Source organism: Populus alba, chromosome 1 (genome assembly GCF_005239225.2).
Source record: "Populus alba chromosome 1, ASM523922v2, whole genome shotgun sequence".
In the NCBI taxonomy this organism is placed as follows: Eukaryota; Viridiplantae; Streptophyta; class Magnoliopsida; order Malpighiales; family Salicaceae; genus Populus; species Populus alba.
The window spans coordinates 3,305,151-3,322,936 of record NC_133284.1 but is presented as its reverse complement, the minus strand read 5'-3'; the positions used below and the strand labels follow the sequence as shown (position 1 = coordinate 3,322,936).

The following is a 17,786-nucleotide window of genomic DNA, read 5'->3' as shown; positions in this document are numbered from 1 at the left end:
TTGATTATTATTATTTTTAGATAATTTATTAAATTAGATTATTTTTTAATTTCATTCTTAATCAATCTTTTAATTTGTAAAATTTATTCTTTATTATTTTAATAATTTTTTTTTAAAATAAAACATTAATATCTTCTCAAACATTATTTTTTCTGGGTAATAATATTAGTTAGAGAGAAGATCAAGTGTTTTGAGAGTTCATAAAGCTAGCTTTTGAATCCAAAACTAAACTTCAACTACCTAGCTGGACCAAATTAATAACTTTGTCTGGAAATGACATGGTACCAGTAATACGCTAACAGGCTAACAATTCACCAGAAAAACAAAGCAAAACAATAGCAGGGGATGAAAAACGAAGCTTATCCACTTTAAATCTCGAAGATGCTTGACCTATCTCTGTTTACATGTGATTTTATAAGGTCTTGTAGACATTACCGTCCAGGTATTGTGGTTGTGTCTATTCAGTTTAGTCAACAACCCTATGCTTTGCTGCTTAGCAGGAGGATTGTGTGGAATGGAGATGAACACCTCATCATGCGGCACTGAAGCAGTTTTCCCAAGTTCCATATTTTGAGAAAACGCAACCTCCCCCATTCTTCACTGCATGCTCGGAAGTAGCTGTCCGAGCACATTTATCCCAAGTCCGAGCCATCTCCCCTATTGACATGGGCTGCAATAGACTTCTGAGATGCAAGTTGAGCTTTACCCTTGCCTTCACTGAAAGATCATCATGCTTTTCACTGTTGATCATTAAGAACTTTCAGAATTATGTGTAACTTTCCGGGTGTTGGAGGATAATTAACAGAAGAAAATGATGAACCATGTTCCGAAAGTAAGGTGCTTTAAAACAAATACACAAAGCCCATTTTTCTTACCTGACTTCCTCTGGCAACTTTTCGAGAACTATAGGTGAGCAATAAGGGTACTTTGTGGGGACAAGCAATTTTAAGGGCTGAATTTTTGACTGCATGGCCATAGAGCACAAGGTCAATAGGGAAAATGAAGGCGGCGATCTATGCATGGTGCTTATGTGAAGAAGCAATAGTCAAAGACCTACAATTTGATCGAAATCGTCCTTCGAGTTGAAGTTTGGACTAATGGACACAGCAATGAATGAGCACTTGATAATGATTCCTCCACCATCTGGTCCAGCTGTAGTTGAGTCGGTTTCTTCATCACTGATATCTAACACTGTGTCTATCAGTTGCTGATTTATCTCCTCTATTTCCTTCAACACAGCACGACTGACCTGCAATAAATGGCAGAAAGATTTCGGGAATTGAGTAGAAGAGAGAAAGGAACAGGAAGGGTAGGGTTGATGTGCTTTTTTAAGGGCAAAACAAGACAAAAGGGCAGTCCGAGTGCAAATGGCAGCCTTTAACTGATTCAATATTAAGACTTGAAGCTACAGAATGTGTATGCAGGGGAGATATTAGAAAGAGTGCCAAGAGATGCAAGGTAAATTTTCATGAATCTGTTATCGTACTAATCACAAGTTGCAGTGCATTGAGTTGTTCCAACGAACTGTATCAGATTCTGTAGTAATCTGATGACAAACTGCACCGACGACATGAACTCAGTCAATGCTGTTGTACGGCACCTAGCAGAAGTGAAGGAGAGAAGCCAACCTACTTAGCCATATTTGGCCCGTGACATTGTGGCGTGGTGCCCTTTGAGATGCTTTTAGCCAACCCAACTTTAGAAGTTGTTTGGTTTTTATTACTTAAACCTGCTTTTCATCTCAAATTAACATAAAAATTTGGGTTTAAAAAAAACTATAATTTCTAGTATTTTTTAAATCTGCATTTTCAAACTACAAACACAAAAATTATCACAATACTAAACATACACTAAGATGCTGAATCGAGTCATTTGTTTTCCTTCTTTAATATTAAGTTGTAACATCTTAGTATTTCAACACTGAAAGTGCAGCTGACATACCTGAATCCTAGGTTTCTTGTTAGGGCAAAATGTAGTTGACTCTGAGTCAGATTTCTCCGGGCAAGCTGGTGTCTTATCATTCAAGGGAACTGCTTTTGTTGAGCGCTTCACTTTCCTCATTCCAAATGTGCTACAACCCATGGAAAAGTATCTTCCAACTGAATTAGTCTTACTCGTGACCCCTAAATCTTCACTAACTGAGCCTTTTGATCCATAAACTGGTACTGATCCTGCCATGCTATCAGCCAGATTGACTACTGATCTAAACTCACTTACAGAAGCACTTAATGCTTTCGATGAAATTGAGTTCACCTGAAATTTATAAACAACATTTGAAATCTCATTAGTCATGTCCAAGTCTTCAGCATCAGGTTGATGAACTAAGAGAAGAATCAAGTTGTTTCAGACAAACCGCTTTAATTAAGCGTAGAATGGGCTTCTCAGCATCACATGATTCTCCAAAATTGATGGTTGAAGCATCAAAACCAAAGCCATCTGCATTTTCACATTTTCTGTTGATGTGAGGTTGGTACATCAGCAGTGCCAGTGGCAAACCGTGTGATCGATTCTACTACATCAGTTACAGGTTCGTGTTCATTCTTACCTGTATTCAAGTATGATGAATCATTGGAGAGGAATTCCGCAGAAAACCCAGGCTGTGAATTTACAGAATGAGAAGGGGATCCAACTATTGTTTGCAACCGCAGCATATTATGCTGGTTGGTCAGAGGAAAATGTCGAGGTAACCGGACAGGTTCGGTCTGAATGTGCCTGGGGGAAGAAATGGAAGGTGGAACTCCAGATTTAACAGCTGTCACTTGTCTAAATTTCAAGTTCTTGACTTCAGGTATCTGATTTAGTGCTGTTTCATGCTCTATTCCTTGTGTCATTTTCACATCATTTACTTCATTCAACTGATGTGGCATTTCATCATCCTCCTGCATCTGCTGTGGAACTTCTTGATTTCCCTTGATGAGTTGCTGACACATTTGGCTCTGTTGAGATTCTTGATTCTTCTTTTGTGCGGATACATGGTGCAGGGACTTCGTTTGTTTTGGGTCCATACGTTGAGCTACAGAAGAACTTCTTCTGGAATTCGCTTTTGCTCGTTCATTCCTGTGGTTTTTTAAAAGAAATTTGATATCATTTGGCTGTGGAAGAGTGCTTAATGGCAGCTGCAGAGACCGCATGGAAACTTGCGGCACTGGATTCACTACATTTTCGCGCTCTGAATTTGATTCACACAAATGCTGCTCTGATTTTATGTCATCTTGCTGTGAGATCACAAGCTTAGATGGATACTGCAAAGAGTTATCGCCAAAAGTTCTCATGTTGCTGTCCTGCAGATTTATTGCAGAACTCCGAGGGTTCATTGATTGCAATGGTGGTTTCTTTTGATCCTCTGGTGGCATTGCTTGATGAATTTGAGGATGCGGCTGCAGAGACTTCTGTAATGGGTGCAAATTAGGAGTAAGTTGTCCATGGACAAGCGAAGAGGCTGGTTTTCTCGGCATTGCAAACTGAAAGACACAATTTATCTGCCTCTTAATTAGATCCAACTTCTCGGTAGATTTATTGCAATCAGGATAATCTAGATACTTCATAGCTTTATCCAATTTCAACCTTGATTCTTGATGAACAAAATCATTCTGTAGATAAGCAAGAACAGTTTATTATTTTACAGAGTAAAAAATCTGTTCATGCAACGTGTTCCTACAAGAATTATGTCAAGTGCAAAAGTACCAGTTGGAGTAAATTGATGGCTCTTTGGCACATCTCTTTCAGTTCCACTACGTACGTGCTCCTTGAAGACTCAGCCTGAAAGGTGATAAATCTCCAAAATAAACATTGGTTACTCTTTCTTCTGGCTTCTGCCAGCCAAAAACTCTTTTTGAGCATCAAAGCTCACCAAATAGAACCACATTCCATTGCAAGTACTCGCTGCATTTCTATTATTAAATTTTAACAAGTTCTATATGCTGGAAGATATACCTGCTGATACGCCTCCTCCTGCTTCGTCACAGAAGCGGATTTTATGGTTCCTACAAAACAATTACATCTATCATCAGTTCAACTGAGAATCTCTCATAAAATAGAGAAGGCAGGCAGAACAGGAGCTGTGCTGAAGGAACAGTTCCAAAGAAGTACCTGTTCATGTTTAGAACCAGTAAAAAGCTACTGAAGGAAACTTCTATGTAGACATCTTCTCAGTTCACAACTTACTTTAAATTCCAATCCAACTTCCAAATAGAATATCTTGAAAAAAATCCCCAGTGAGCAGGCACCATTATATCAATCAACTACAATACAAATACATGATTGCATAATCTGTGGATCAAAGTCAAACAGCTTCCCTTCTAGCCTATATAACATTTGTTGGTTTCCTAATTCCCCTTGTCATATTTGTTTCTGAGGATATGTTTTGCATAAAGAAAGGTACCTGATGCTTGAGATCTTTTCTGTTCATCTTGCCGTGACAAATTTAGAATCTGTTGCAATTTTGGTGGCTGTGATTGAGACAACAGTTTCTGCTCTGGAGTCGGTGAACATGACTGCAAGCTTTGGCAATCATTGTACGGGCATGGTAACTTCGGTTGTTGATGATGCTGCGGATCAGGGACTCTGCTTTCTTGCGCAATTAATAGCTTTTGGCTCCCATCAGTGGCAATTGCTTTTTGTCCCTTCTGCTGTGACAACAATAGTGGCTGCTCAACCATGGATGGTGGATTGTGAAGTGTAAAAGGAGCTTGTTGTGTCTGTTGCTGCTGCGCAGGGGTTGTTTGCGGATCACTCTTAACCATGGAAAGTGTTGAGGATTGAAGCTCCAGGCAGGAGCCTTGCTGAAAATTCAGAAATTCTTCCGGTTTCTGCTGAGCAATAACCTGTGGTGAATGCAGTATTCCCTGTTCTTGCTCGCAATTTCCGGAATTACCAGAATGTTCCATTTCACCTTTTAAATTTTCTGCTGAATTCTGCAAATCGCCAGGTGAATCTTTCAAGTTGATAGTCAGGCTAACATTTGACTTCGGGACCTAAGTTAAACATCTATCAGGAGGCCTTGTAGACGGTAAGTTGGCCAAGCTAAGCATTACAGGAGCAGAAGCTACCTTGTTCTCAAAGTTCGTTTGCAAATGCTGTTGGGCTGCTTGATGCTGGTTTTCCAATCCAGAATGATGGATAGTAAATAACTGATCTTGTTTGTGAACTTGGGATTCCTACAAGGCAATTGTAACTGGTGAGAACTTGTGGGAATAAATGAAAGAAGACTGTCAAGAAACATGTTGGCGTCTAGTTTCACATAAGATGCCACAATCCCTATAGATAGAAATCATGACGAAGGTTGTAAAAGGCATCATCATAATCAAAGAAGGCATGCATCAACGTCAAAACTTGTTTGTTTCAAAGAAAGGGATTAGATTAGAAGTTCATAGCAGATCAAGATACCTTGTTTTTGGCACGCGAGTAAGCTTTTTCCTCAAAGTTTACAGCCAACTTTAGTATACTTGGTAAAGTCACTTGCAGAGGAGAAGGTTTGACAGTCTACGTTATTGTCTCCACTCTGAATGTTTATATAACAACAATTATTAATTTTCAATCACAGAAAGGTGTTAAATGTGGTCAAAATAACGATGGAAGGCGCAGACACCAACATAATAAGTGTATGTAATGGTGGTAATTAACTGGTAATCATGGAAGCAAGGGACACACTACTATTGTAGTTTTTATAATGTTCTTGTGTTATCTTTCTTGCCTCTATTTAACCTTAGCCGATGCAGTGGCTTGCTTACCTTCGTTTGTTCTGATAGAACTCGATTTTGTTGATAAAAACAGTACAGATCAACCAATTTTAACAGCTAGTGAAACAAGTAAATCTAGTCTGCTTGCAGATCTAAGTAAACAATCTTTGAATATGGTCAATTGTCTCCCTTCTAAAGTAAATCACTGACAGGATATTTATATACTTTTCATCATCAGTTATTAGATGATATTCTAAAAAAACAAGAGTGTTGAGATTCTAACATGATAGAAGAGTATTTTGAAAAAATAAATATTTTTATTAAACTTTTTTTTAGTCTAGAGATTTTATTTTATTTTTTCAATTTTTTTCTATTAAGTACTTTTAGCCTCTTCTAGTTTTTTTTTATTTGAATGGAATAGTTTTATATATATATATATTCCTACTCATTATTATTATTATTAGAGTTTTTTATATAAATGGTTGTAACAACTTGTAAATAAGTGAGATTTAAATGAATAAAAACTGAATATTTTAGATATTTTTTTTATAGCTATAATATTCTTGCTATTTCAGGATTTTAACTAGTAATTAACATAACTTTTTATCCGTAATGAGATAGTCCACACGTCAAAAAAAAAAAAAAAAATTTACTGACTTTCCATTTGAGGAGATTATGCTCTAAGAACATTATGCTGGGTATTTTTATAGTGGAGAAAGATTTTCGTCTGGGAAGATTATATGCTCCACAAACAAGGGGAATCATGACAACTGTTGTAACCCATTTTTGGGTCCCCATAAAAAAATAATAAATAAAAAAAAAAAAAAAAAAGAAAGAAATTTAAAAAAAAAAAAAAAAAAAAAAAAGCTCAAAACAGTGCCGTTTTGAACGGCACTGTTCCCCTTTCTTCCCCGCCGAACACACAGCAGCAAAGAAGGAAAAAGAATGCATATTTAATGACGCCGGTCCCTCAAGCCCACCGACCGTCGGTCCCTCTAGCCCACCGACCGAAGACATTGGCCGACCACCTACCGCACCGCCGAAACTGAGGTAGGCACGCCTGGACAGCCGCGCCCGACCAGCCGCCGCATGACCCGTTCCTTGGCTCCACAATGAAAAAAACATGCTCACGGGCTCTATAAATAGAGGAGAGGAGACCCGAGAGAGGGGGAAGAGAAGAGGAAGGAGGACGGAGAGAGAGGGAACCGAAGAGGTAACAGAAGGGAGAAGAGAGTGAGAAGAGAGGAGAGAAGGCAGAGAAGAAGAAGGGAAGAAGCAGAGAAGAAAACAGGAAAAAAAAGAGGAGAGAGAGAGAAGGAAAACCGCCGGCCACCGCGAACCGCCAGCGCCGCCGCCGCCACCCCTGCTGCATCAGCTGCTGCCAGCATCAACACAGCTCCAGGTAACGTCCTACCTTTCCCGTCGTTTTTTTTTTGCTTCAGTTCATGCAGAACGTTTACGTTCTGCAGAATTAATTAGCTAGTTACTGTGCTATGCACAGTAACTGGCTAATTAATTCACTTTACTGTGCATTTGCTAATTAATTCTTTGGTCACTGTGTGTACAGTACCCCCGGTTACTATGTGCACAGTGACCAGCCCATGCATTTGGGCCAGGTTCGGCCCAGCCCATGTATTTGGGCCTGACCCGGCCCATTTCAAAGAAAAAAAATCAAAAATATTTGTTTCAGCATTTTATAATTTTTCCGTGTAGTTTTTATGTCGTTTTGATTAATATTGGGTGGTATTTTATGTTGTTAAAAATACAAAAATCTGATATTAAAATACCCGGTTTTCATCAAAAAAAACTTCCAAAAATACAAAAAAAATTGAGAAAAAAGAAAAAAATGTTTTTGTGCATACGGCCAAGTGTCTCAAAGCTAAAAATTCATATTGTATTTTTTTTCATACACAAAAAAATGTTTTAGCATGCATTTTGGCTTTAATAACCAGTTTATTAAAGTCAAGAGAATATTGGCCAATATTTCAAAAACAACAAAAATTTTTGTTTGGCTCTTAGTATCCGGGGTATGACTTTACACGTAATGCATATTCCGGATATTTAATTCTTTTTTTTGGACAATAAAACCTGGGGTATGACATTACACGTAATGCGTATTCCAGATATTTAATTCTTTTTTTGTTTGGACAATAGAACCCGGGGTATGACATTACATGTAATGCATATTTTGGACAATAGGAAACCACAACATGACTTAGATTTTATTAGACAAAACAATGCAGCCTACCTTAGGTAGGGCGTAGTTGGGGTGCTAATACCTTCCCTTTACGCAACCAGTCTCCGTACCCGATCTCTAAAGACCAGTTAAGGTTCCTAGTAACCAGAATACTAGGTGGCGACTCCCAGTCCATATTTTCACATGTAGAGACAAGAATTCCTTGTCTCTCCCTTTTTGTCAGGAATAAATATTCTGATTTTTTTTTCCTTGAGGGTGGACGATCGCCGCGCCGCCGCACACGTGCGACAGAATGGCGACTCCACTGGGGAGCTTGTGGACTAAGCATTGTTTTGTCTAGTTTTTTTCTTTGGATTTATTGTGTTTTATTTTTAAGATGAATTTCCTTTAGTTATTTGCTCGTATGCTTTAAATTTGTACATATTTGTTCTTGCATTATAGATTGTGTCATGCATCATTCATATGAGAGTTTGTACTGAAAAACTTTAAGTTAAGAGGGGGACTAGCAGCTTACCTTATGACTTTTAGTCAAGGTTTAAGTTTGTGTAAACCCCAACTCTTCGTTGAGTGCTTAGACTGGTAATAGTTGGACACGTGCCAACCCATTGCCTACAAGCCCCCATATTGCCTTCACGAGGGCGATCACTGGGACAACAAGAGACCTTTTTTTAGAGACTGAATAGCCAATCTACCCGTGTTCACATAATAAAACCTGTCTTTAGGATGTGTGCTCCGTATACATTGTTTTGCATCCGAGCAAGCCCTTCTTGAAGCATCTTGAACTCCAGACTTTTGGGTGACACAATGACCGTCGCTCAGAAAATTTTCATTGTAGAGTTTGTGCAAGAATCAAGATTCTTGTTTCATCATACAAAAGTTGTGACCATATGTCACCCCTCAAAGGGCGAGTTCGTCATATAGATTACATGTTCATACATTTAACATGCATACATGTCAGTTTGAAATATAGGTCCCCAAAAAGTCTACAACACCCCGACTTTCGAGCAAGAAACATGGAAGATGAAGAGCGTGCTCAACGTGATGCCTATTTGCACGAAGAGTTGGAGTCTCTGAAAATTAGTGTGGCTCACCTCACTAGCTTACTCAAGCAAACACTAAGAAATACCTCTGATGAAGGTCCTTCTAATCAACCGATCACCTTTAATCCGGCTCCTACTACAGTTCAACCTGAGGAAAGAATGAGCGAACATGGTCAAGAACCTCAGCAAAATCCAACATTTGTGCAGTCAACGACACCTACACCATCCCCAACAGTCGTGAAGGCATCTGCTAATGAGTCCTACAAGGCTAAGTCATCTGATAGCATTGATCAAGCTAAGATAGAGGCATTGGAAGCCAGACTCAAAGCTATTGAAGGGATAGACTTATATGACCCGGTCCGGGCAGCAGAGATGTGTTTGGTCCCAAATGTGGTTATCCCAAAGAAATTTCGTGTTCCTGAATTCATCAAAATACAGTGGAACACAATGCCCATAACCCATCTCAGGTCCTACTGCAATAAAATGGCTGAGGTAGTACATGATGAAAAACTACTAATGCACTTTTTCCAAGACAGTTTAAGTGGGGCAACTTTGAGTTGGTACATGAGATTGGATAACACAAAAATTCGCAACTGGAAAGATCTTGTGGATGCTTTCGTCAAGCAATACAAGTACAACATGGACATTGCGCCCGACAGAACCAGTTTGTCCAATATAGAGAAAAAGGATAAAAGAAGCATAAGGGAATATGCTCAAAGATGGCGAGAATTAGCTGCTCAAGTACATCCCCACTTCTGGACAAAGAGATGGTCTCTTTATTTGCCAACACACTTAAAGCACCATATTACGAACATATGATGGGTAGTTCAGCCCCAACAATTCACTGATGCTGTGATTGTGTGTGAACGCATAGAGCAAGGTGTCAAGAGTGGTAGAATTGCTTGCACCAACCGCGAAAAGAGGCGTCGAAAGAAAAGAGGTTCACCATGTTGAACATGGCTACAAGGGTAAAACAAATACATCCCAAAATTACCATACTCCATCCCGAATTGCCAACATCAAAAAACCTGAACCCCAAAACTTTCAAGCCAAAAGCCAAATTGGAAATTTCCAAAGGGTTCAAGAACAACTACCTCCACTACCGTTACCCTGAATGAGATGTATCAAAAGCTTTTGAGCATCGGGCAAATAGCTCCAGAACCTCTAACACCTCTGCAGCCACCTTATCCTAATTGGTACAAGCCAGAACTCAATTGTGAATACCATGCCGGTATTACTGGGCATAGCATCTATACCTGCAACGCCTTCAAGAGAAAGCTTCTGCAATTAATCAAGGCTGGTTGGATAGAATTGGAAGACGCCCCCAATGTGAACACGAACCCGCTGCCTAATCATGCTTGAAGCATATTAAGATGGAATGTTTGGGGAATTGGAAAGCATCAATGGTCCAGCATGATAGCTTGAATTTTTGACCGTGGTGTTATTCCGCATTGTCTTTGAGTCCTCTACGCAGAGCTTTTTCAGAGGAGTTTAGCCTATGAACAAATTCGCCAAAATAGAGGAATGAAGCCTGCCTTGTTATTTCCTTTTATTAATGCTTTTGAATAAGACTTTCTCTGTTAATGAGCTTCTCTTGTGAAATAAGATCATGTGTTTTCTTGTGTTCACATCACTCTTCTTTGTTGTTATTACATGTAAATAACATTTTGAGCGCAACTTTGCTCACAACACTACAACATGAAGAATCCTTTGGTGTTCCTTTCTTCCAAACCCATACATTAATCTCATATGTTTTCAAGGATATTTTTTTGGGACCTTCAAAGTGAGTACAAAAACAAAAATCGTGTTGATATTTGTCCAAAACAAATGCATTTTGAAAATTCAAGTGATTCCTGAAATAGGTACACATATACCTAGAAAACTTGAAAGAAAAAAAAAGACAATAAACACTATGAGGTGACTCAAAAGCTGAGTTTTATTTGACTGAATAAATCACTTTGCATATGCGCATGAAAGCAAGACCTATCGATCCTCACTGCAGTACATTTGAGATGAGGAAAGGCCATCTTTGATAATCCTTTCACAAGACTGAAATATATCATTTGCAGTCCCATGTTGAGCCCAGTAGTGTTTTTTTGGAAATAACCCTGGCTAGGATCACACCCCTACACTGGGGGGCAAGTGCAAAAAAATACATAATGATTGAAAGTGCCCAAATAACTCTTGGGGGCATGAAAAAGTCTTCAAACAATGAAAGTGCCCAAACAATACTGGGGGGCATAAAAGAAAATTCTCAATCATCAAAGGTGCCCATACAAAGCTAGGGGGCATGAAGAAAAATCCAAAGGATCCAAAAATTTTGAGCAAAAATTACAAGGCCAATGCAATGATGCTCAAAATCAAATGAAGAAAACAAAAACAAAGAGAAAGAGCCCAAGCCCAATACTGGGGGGCACCGTGGACCATTTTACAAATCAATTACAAGGTCCAGGAATGTATGAACAAAAGAGTTTGGGATATAAGCACTTGTGATCCTTAGTCTTAAAGTCCCTTAAACACCTTTTGAGCCTACATATATCATTTTCTTCATAGCCAAAAGCCCAAGCCTACATTACGTGCCTAATCAAGCCCTTTCTGATCAAAGGCAAGCAATCTGGATAGGTAGGCAGTGCTTTCTCGTGCGGGTCAAATCATTATTCATGCAAATAAAATAAATGCTTTGAATCAATTCGGTTCTCAATAACCCTCAAATTGACATTTAAACCTTTTGTGACCAACCAGATGTCACCTTCATCTTTAACCAAAAGCAAAAATCTTTCATCACTTCAAGAAACCTATCCATAGGAATCACTTGAATTTTTTAGAACAAGTTTATTTTGAACCAATGTCAAAATAATTTTTGTGATTGGAATAACTTGGAAAGTTCCAAAAATTTTGCATGAAAACATTTCATTGTACCAAAAAACCCAAACTTACTTTCACATATCCTCACCCCAAACCAAACCCAAGTTGAACACTTGGGGGGCATGATCAAGCTGGGGGGCAATCAAATACACATGGTAGGGCTGGCTCCATGATTCCTTTTCTAAAGAAAATGTCGGGCAAAATTGGCAACTCTTGAGATAAACGGTGAAGGACAAAGATGTATGATGACATCAAACTCTTCCCAGAGGTCAAGATCACAATATGTAACCCGAGTAAGCAAAAGTGGAAAAGCCATCGACGTTTACTACCAACACCACAACTTTTGAGAGAAAACAAAGACACCATGAAGAAATGGGGGCCTATATTTCTCAGGTAAGTATACATGCATATCAATCATAATGCATTTGCTTTTCAACATTGACAATCATTGTTTCAACATCAACTTTGGTAGTGCGTTTTCTAACCCTACCTCCTTTTGAGTGCGCCTTTGAGCCCTCACCTACATTTTGAGTGCGCCTTTGAGCCCTCATCCCTTTGGTAGTGCGTTTTCTAACCCTACCTCCTTGTGAGTGCGCCTTCGAGCCCTCACCTCCATTTTGAGTGCGCCTTTGAGCCCTCATCCCTTTGGTAGTGCGTTTTCTAACCCTACCTCCTTTTGAGTGCGCCTTCGAGCCCTCACCTCCATTTTGAGTGCGCCTTTGAGCCCTCATCCCTTTGGTAGTGCGTTTTCTAACCCTACCTCCTTGTGAGTGCGCCTTCGAGCCCTCACCTCCATTTTGAGTGCGCCTTTGAGCCCTCATCCTTTGGTAGTGCGTTTTCTAACCCTACCTCCTTTTGAGTGCGCCTTCGAGCCCTCACCTCCATTTTGAGTGCGCCTTTGAGCCCTCATCCCTTTGGTAGTGCGTTTCCTAACCCTACCTCCTTGTGAGTGCGCCTTCGAGCCCTCACCTCCATTTTGAGTGCGCCTTTGAGCCCTCATCCCTTCGGTAGTGCGTTTTCTAACCCTACCTCCTTTTGAGTGCGCCTTTGAGCCCTCACCTCCATTTTGAGTGCGCCTTTGAGCCCTCATCCCTTCGGTAGTGCGTTTTCTAACCCTACCTCCTTTTGAGTGCGCCTTTGAGCCCTCACCTCCATTTTGAGTGCGCCTTTGAGCCCTCATCCCTTCGGTAGTGCGTTTTCTAACCCTACCTCCTTTTGAGTGCGCCTTTGAGCCCTCACCTCCATTTTGAGTGCGCCTTTGAGCCCTCATCGCTTCGGTAGTGCGTTTTCTAACCCTACCTCCTTTTGAGTGCGCCTTTGAGCCCTCACCTCCATTTTGAGTGCGCCTTTGAGCCCTCATCCCTTCGGTAGTGCGTTTTCTAACCCTACCTCCATTTTGAGTGCGCCTTTGAGCCCTCACCTCCATTTTGAGTGCGCCTTTGAGCCCTCATCCCTTCGGTAGTGCGTTTTCTAACCCTACCTCCATTTTGAGTGCGCCTTTGAGCCCTCACCTCCATTTTGAGTGCGCCTTTGAGCCCTCATCCCTTCGGTAGTGCGTTTTCTAACCCTACCTCCTTTTGAGTGCGCCTTTGAGCCCTCACCTCCATTTTGAGTGCGCCTTTGAGCCCTCATCGCTTCGGTAGTGCGTTTTCTAACCCTACCTCCATTTTGAGCGCGCCTTTGAGCCCTCACCTCCATTTTGAGTGCGCCTTTGAGCCCTCATCCCTTCGGTAGTGCGTTTTCTAACCCTACCTCCTTTAGAGTGCACCTTTGAGCCCTCACCTCCATTTTGAGTGCGCCTTTGAGCCCTCATCCCTTCGGTAGTGCGTTTTCTAACCCTACCTCCTTTTGAGTGCGCCTTTGAGCCCTCACCTCCATTTTGAGTGCGCCTTTGAGCCTTCATCGCTTCGATAGTGCGTTTTCTAACCCTACCTCCATTTTGAGCGCGCCTTTGAGCCCTCACCTCCATTTTGAGTGCGCCTTTGAGCCCTCATCCCTTCGGTAGTGCGTTTTCTAACCCTACCTCCTTTTGAGTGCGCCTTTGAGCCCTCACCTCCATTTTGAGTGCGCCTTTGAGCCCTCATCCTTTCGGTAGTGCGTTTTCTAACCCTACCTCCGTTTGAGTGCGCCTTTGAGCCCTCACCTCCATTTTGAGTGCGCCTTTGAGCCCTCATCCCTTCGGTAGTGCGTTTTCTAACCCTACCTCCTTTTGAGTGCGCCTTTGAGCCCTCACCTCTATTTTGAGTGCGCCTTTGAGCCCTCATCCCTTCGGTAGTGCGTTTTCTAACCCTACCTCCGTTTGAGTGCGCCTTTGAGCCCTCACCTCCATTATTGAGTGCGCCTTTGAGCCCTCATCCCTTCGGTAGTGCGTTTTCTAACCCTACCTCCTTTTGAGTGCGCCTTGGAGCCCTCACCTCCATTTTGAGTGCGCCTTTGAGCCCTCATTCCTTTTGTAGTGCGTTTTCTAACCCTACCTCCTTTTGAGTGCGCCTTTGAGCCCTTACCTCCATTATTGAGTGCGCCTTTGAGCCCTCATCCCTTAGGTAGTGCGTTTTCTAACCCTACCTCCTTTTGAGTGTGCCTTTGAGCCCTCACCTCCATTTTGAGTGCGCCTTTGAGCCCTCATCCCTTTGGTAGTGCGTTTTCTAACCCTACCTCCTTTTGAGTGCGCCTTTGAGCCCTCATCCCTTTGGTAGTGTGTTTTCTAACCCTACCTCCTTTTAAGTGTGCCTTTGAGCCCTCAACTCATTCCAAGTGTGCCTTTGTGCCACCACCAGCCAGGTAGAGCGTTTTGTAACCCTACCTCCATTTTAAGTGCGCCTTTGAGCCCTCACCAACATTTTTCTGGGTAGGTCACCCATTACAATGAGACCACACTTCACATTCTTTCCTTTTTTTCGGGTAAAGGGGATTGGCGAAAGGAATCTCAGTTTAACCCAACCATACACAGGACTTTGGGTCCGGTTGAAGTTTTAGGTCAATCAAATTTTGAGACGACCAGTTTTGGAAGACCAATGTTTTTTTTCTTTACAACACTTACTATGCACAAATCTCTGCTCCGTAAGCATTGTAAAGAGGGGGGCAACTGTTGTAACCCATTTTTGGGTCCCCATAAAAAAAATAATAAATACAAAAAAAAAAAAAAAAAGAAAGAAATTTAAAAAAAAAAAAAAAAAAAAAAAAAAAAAGCTCAAAACAGTGCCGTTTTGAACGGCACTGTTCCCCTTTCTTCCCCGCCGAACACACAGCAGCAAAGAAGGAAAAAGAATGCATATTTAATGACGTCGGTCCCTCAAGCCCACCGACCGTCGGTCCCTCTAGCCCACCGACCGAAGACATTGGCCGACCACCTACCGCACCGCCGAAACTGAGGTAGGCACGCCTGGACAGCCGCGCCCGACCAGCCGCCGCATGACCCGTTCCTTGGCTCCACAATGAAAAAAACATGCTCACGGGCTCTATAAATAGAGGAGAGGAGACCCGAGAGAGGGGGAAGAGAAGAGGAAGGAGGACGGAGAGAGAGGGAACCGAAGAGGTAACAGAAGGGAGAAGAGAGTGAGAAGAGAGGAGAGAAGGCAGAGAAGAAGAAGGGAAGAAGCAGAGAAGAAAACAGGAAAAAAAAGAGGAGAGAGAGAGAAGGAAAACCGCCGGCCACCGCGAACCGCCAGCGCCGCCGCCGCCACCCCTGCTGCATCAGCTGCTGCCAGCATCAACACAGCTCCAGGTAACGTCCTACCTTTCCCGTCGTTTTTTTTGCTTCAGTTCATGCAGAACGTTTACGTTCTGCAGAATTAATTAGCTAGTTACTGTGCTATGCACAGTAACTGGCTAATTAATTCACTTTACTGTGCATTTGCTAATTAATTCTTTGGTCACTGTGTGTACAGTACCCCCGGTTACTATGTGCACAGTGACCAGCCCATGCATTTGGGCCAGGTTCGGCCCAGCCCATGTATTTGGGCCTGACCCGGCCCATTTCAAAGAAAAAAAATCAAAAATATTTGTTTCAGCATTTTATAATTTTTCCGTGTAGTTTTTATGTCGTTTTGATTAATATTGGGTGGTATTTTATGTTGTTAAAAATACAAAAATCTGATATTAAAAATACCCGGTTTTCATCAAAAAAAACTTCCAAAAATACAAAAAAAATTGAGAAAAAAGAAAAAAATGTTTTTTGTGCATACGGCCAAGTGTCTCAAAGCTAAAAATTCATATTGTATTTTTTTTCATACACAAAAAAATGTTTTAGCATGCATTTTGGCTTTAATAACCAGTTTATTAAAGTCAAGAGAATATTGGCCAATATTTCAAAAACAACAAAAATTTTTGTTTGGCTCTTAGTATCCGGGGTATGACTTTACACGTAATGCATATTCCGGATATTTAATTCTTTTTTTTGGACAATAAAACCTGGGGTATGACATTACACGTAATGCGTATTCCAGATATTTAATTCTTTTTTTGTTTGGACAATAGAACCCGGGGTATGACATTACATGTAATGCATATTTTGGACAATAGGAAACCACAACATGACTTAGATTTTATTAGACAAAACAATGCAGCCTACCTTAGGTAGGGCGTAGTTGGGGTGCTAATACCTTCCCTTTACGCAACCAGTCTCCGTACCCGATCTCTAAAGACCAGTTAAGGTTCCTAGTAACCAGAATACTAGGTGGCGACTCCCAGTCCATATTTTCACATGTAGAGACAAGAATTCCTTGTCTCTCCCTTTTTGTCAGGAATAAATATTCTGATTTTTTTTCCTTGAGGGTGGACGATCGCCGCGCCGCCGCACACGTGCGACAACAACCATGTAATTGGTGTGCAAATCATCATATTATTTCTTCCCAGTGAATTAAAATCAAGACCAATTTGAAGACGCTAAAACCACAACCAATTAAACCCCACGGTTTAACCGATACAAATATCAATAAAATCTCTTAATTATTGATAAAATGGCATCTCACTTACATATCATTGACAGCATCTCGACGAAATTCTGCTGATAAATCACTTCTCCAGTCACTGTCTTCCATATGTTGACACCTCCAACTCCAATTTTCCTAATCCATAACAGGAGGAAGCAAAAATCATCAAGATTCATACACTCATTTCAGATTTACAAATGAAAAATCCATAAGAATTGGTTGTTCTCAATAAATCAAGGCATAAAACAAATAAAAACATCAAACCATACATTTTTTTTCTTTGAAAAACACACTCACACGTATTATAAACGTCTTTTAGTGTCCTGTTACTTCCTACCCATACATTTTCACGTAATAAACCCTATAAAGCCCACAAAAACAGAATCATCCAAAACCTGAAAATCCATTTTTGAGGCATACCGTTTCCACGTGAAGAAAATGTCGTCTGTTTCGAAGCAACAGAAGCAATAAGATTTTGAAGATTTTCGCTTGAAAGCAGAAGAGCAGAGACGATATTGCAAGAGACTTGTGAGTCAAGGAAACGAAACAGTACTCACCTTTTCTTCTTCTTTTTTTCTCCCGCTCGCTGTGAAGTGTGAACTGTGAAGAGGAGGGAAAATGGCCGGCTTTTATAGCAGGAGCCAGTGAGGGTAAGCGTGTAGATATGGAAGCTTGGGCCCATTGATTAGGCTGTAACCTCTGTACTTATCCTTGCTCTTTTGTGCTGGAAATGGGATCACGCCAGGGGAGATTGAGATGACGGTGTTCATCCCTCTCGAAGCCAATTGTAACTTCCTTATTTAAATGTTAATATTCGTGTGAGATTAAGTCCTCTTTCAATTAAATTTTAGATGATTTAACGTTATTAATTACGTGTTACTTTTTAATTGCGAGAATTAATTAAGTAGTTAAGGAAAAATAAGTATTTGGTATCCAAATTGTTAGTATTTGTTTACTGAAATTTTTAGTTGTTCTACTATTTTATTTTATTTTATTTTAAAATTCTATCATAATCTCAATTCGAGCGGAAAAGGCATAATGCTAAGATATCTTTTCTTAAATAAACCATATATGT

At 40.7% G+C, this 17,786-nt stretch overlaps 1 protein-coding gene across 1 annotated transcript; it reads right to left on the bottom strand.

Moving 5' to 3' along the window:
- Nucleotides 1-261: 261 nt before the first annotated feature.
- LOC118053928 (mediator of RNA polymerase II transcription subunit 15a) lies at nucleotides 262-16,853 on the bottom strand. The gene is made up of 12 exons (XM_073406117.1): nucleotides 16,755-16,853; nucleotides 5,386-5,500; nucleotides 5,049-5,156; nucleotides 4,382-4,913; nucleotides 3,934-3,983; nucleotides 3,685-3,759; nucleotides 2,497-3,590; nucleotides 2,354-2,453; nucleotides 1,942-2,253; nucleotides 1,058-1,249; nucleotides 876-964; nucleotides 262-740 (listed from the first exon to the last, which is right to left on the bottom strand). The coding sequence occupies exons 4-12, from the start codon at nucleotides 4,884-4,886 to the stop codon at nucleotides 533-535; spliced, it is 2,625 nt and encodes an 874-aa protein (XP_073262218.1). The 5' UTR covers nucleotides 4,887-4,913; nucleotides 5,049-5,156; nucleotides 5,386-5,500; nucleotides 16,755-16,853; the 3' UTR covers nucleotides 262-532.
- Nucleotides 16,854-17,786: the final 933 nt, after the last annotated feature.